General features: G+C 47.2%; 1 protein-coding gene and 1 pseudogene across 1 annotated transcript in view; both read right to left on the reverse strand.

Annotated features, from left to right (window-relative positions):
• Positions 1-2,500, reverse strand: part of LOC129354409 (LIM zinc-binding domain-containing Nebulette-like) — a 53,825-nt pseudogene that overhangs the window by 32,785 nt on the left and 18,540 nt on the right.
• Positions 1-2,500, reverse strand: part of LOC129354406 (cilia- and flagella-associated protein 251-like) — a 5,539-nt gene that overhangs the window by 1,455 nt on the left and 1,584 nt on the right. The window contains exons 3-5 of the mRNA XM_055023879.1: positions 2,226-2,297; positions 951-1,052; positions 773-883 (exon numbers count right to left, since the gene is read on the reverse strand). Coding sequence (XP_054879854.1) covers positions 773-883; positions 951-1,052; positions 2,226-2,297 — 285 coding nt within the window. The remainder of the gene's footprint in view (positions 1-772; positions 884-950; positions 1,053-2,225; positions 2,298-2,500) is intronic.

Below are 2,500 nucleotides of genomic sequence, written 5' to 3' on the forward strand. Positions count from 1 at the left end.
TATCAGGTTATCTGATTATCTGGGTATCTGGTTTTCTGGTTATCTGGTTATCAGGTTTTCTGGTTATCTAGTTATCTGGTTATCTAGTTATCTGGTTTTCTGGTTATCAGGTTTTCTGGTTATCTAGTTATCTGGTTATCTGGTTATCAGGTTTTCTGGTTTTCTCGTTATCTGGTTATCTAGTTATCTTATTATCTAGTTATCTGGTTATCTGGTTGTCTGGTTATCTGGTTATCTGGATTTCTGGTTATCTGGTTTTCTGGTTATGTAGTTATCTGGTTATCAGGTAATCTGGTTATCTGGGTATCTGGTTATCAGGTTTTCTGGTTATCTGGTTATCAGGTTTTCTGGTTATCTGGTTATCTGGTTATCAGGTTTTCTGGTTATCTGGTTATCAGGTTTTCTGGTTTTCTAGTTTTCTGGTTATCTTGTTATCTGGTTTTCTGGCTATCTGGTTATCTAGTTATCTGGTTATCTAGTTATCAGGTTATTTGGTTATTTAGTTATCAGGTTATCTAGTTTTCTGGTTATTTAGTTATCTAGTTATCTGGTTATTTAGTTATCAGGTTATTTAGTTATCTAGTTTTCTGGTTATCTAGTTATCTGGTTATCTAGTTATCAGGTTATTTGGTTATTTAGTTATCAGGTTATCTAGTTTTCTGGTTATCAGGTTATTTGGTTATCTAGTTATCTGGTTATTTAGTTATTTAGTTATCTAGTTATCTGGTTATCTGGTTGTCTGGTTATCTGGTTCTTGGTGGAGACGTTGGACCTCGCTCTGCAGCTCTGAAGCTTCCTTGGCGCGCTGCGTCTCTGGAGTCTTAGGCAGGATGGAGTACAGAGACAGATTCGCCTCCTTCTTCCCGTCCTCCTTGTACTTGGACTGGAAACGGAGAGCGTCAGGCTAACAGGAAGCAGAAGGTCATGTGACCTTCACGGTGAGTTCAGACCTCAGAGATCACGGCGCTGATGTTCCTGGAGTGGATGAGTTCGGCTCCGGGGACAAACAGACTCTGACCCTTCATCTTCTCCAAGTCCTCCTTATACCAGACCTGCAGCACAGCACAGCTAGCGCTAGCATTAGCACAAGCACCAGAACCGCTGCAACACTGACTGCTACAGAAACAGAAGAGTTTTCAAAAGGCAGATTTCCTCCTCCAGCTGTTTTTCCTGATGGAAAATGAACACATCTGTGAAATGACTGACATTTCCATGGAAACAACATTATTTTGGGGTTGAGTGGCTGTTAGCATCAACGGCCTATTTAAAGCACGCTGTATCTGCTGAGCTTGAATCAACTCCTCCCACATCCTGCATCTCAGGGAACATTTTACCATCTGAACCGAACCGAAACCGGTCACCAGAACCGGGTAACCAGAACCAGGTCACTGAAACCCAGTAACCAGAACCGGGTCACCAGAACCAGGTCACCAGAACGGGTCACCAGAACCGGGTCACCAGAACCAGATCACTGAAACCCGGTAACCAGAACCGGGTCACCAGAACCAGGTCACTGAAACCAGGTCACCAGAACCTGGTCACCAGAACCGGTTCACCAGAACCGGGTCACCAGAACCAGGTCACCAGAACCGGGTTACTAGAACCGGGTCACCAAAACCTGGTAACCAGAACCGGGTCACCAGAACCGGGTCACCAGAACCAGGTCACCAGAACCAGGTCACCAGAACCGGGTCACCGGTTCACCAGAAACGGGTCACCAGAACCGGGTCACCAAAACCTGGTAACCAGAACCGGGTCACCAGAACCAGGTCACCAGAACCGGGTCAGATCACTAGAACCGGGTCACCGAAACCTGGTAACCAGAACCGGGTCACCAGACCGGTCACCAGACCAGAACCAGGTCACCAGAACCGGGTCACCGGTTCACCAGAAACGGGTCACCAGAACCGGGTCACCAAAACCTGGTAACCAGAACCGGTTCACCAGAACCGGGTCACTAGAACCTGGTAACCAGAACCGGGTCACCAAAACCTGGTAACCAGAACCGGGTCACCAGAACCGGGTCACTAGAACCGGGTCACCAGAACCGGGTCACCAGAACCGGGTCACTAGAACCGCCCCATAACAAACGCTGGAATGAAAAATAAATCAAGGTGTTGCAAAGGCCTAGTCAAAGTCTGTAACTGCTGTGCTGGAACCTGCTGAGATTCTTTCTGCCAGATGATGAAGATCATCTTAAAATGGTTGAAACGTTTTCAACTCACATCACTGAGGATCAAACTGCATCGGCGGTTAAACTCTGGATCCGGCAGCGGAGGCTTGACGTCGGCAGCAGCCTGGAGGACCAGCAGGAGAAACACATGAAGAAGAAACTGGAGCGACCGAGTGACGGCGCGTTCATCAGGAAACTGATGAAGTCATCAGGAAACTGATGAAGTCATACGTTCACTCAGAAAAGGCTGAATGAAAGGATGAAATCAGAAACCGGAGCGACACGCCGAGGGCAACGCAGCCGCAGTCTGTGTCGGCCTTCCTGTTC

The sequence above is a fragment of the Poeciliopsis prolifica genome, unplaced genomic scaffold (genome assembly GCF_027474105.1).
Source record: "Poeciliopsis prolifica strain line A6 unplaced genomic scaffold, Auburn_PproV2 SCAFFOLD109, whole genome shotgun sequence".
Classification (NCBI taxonomy): domain Eukaryota; kingdom Metazoa; phylum Chordata; class Actinopteri; order Cyprinodontiformes; family Poeciliidae; genus Poeciliopsis; species Poeciliopsis prolifica.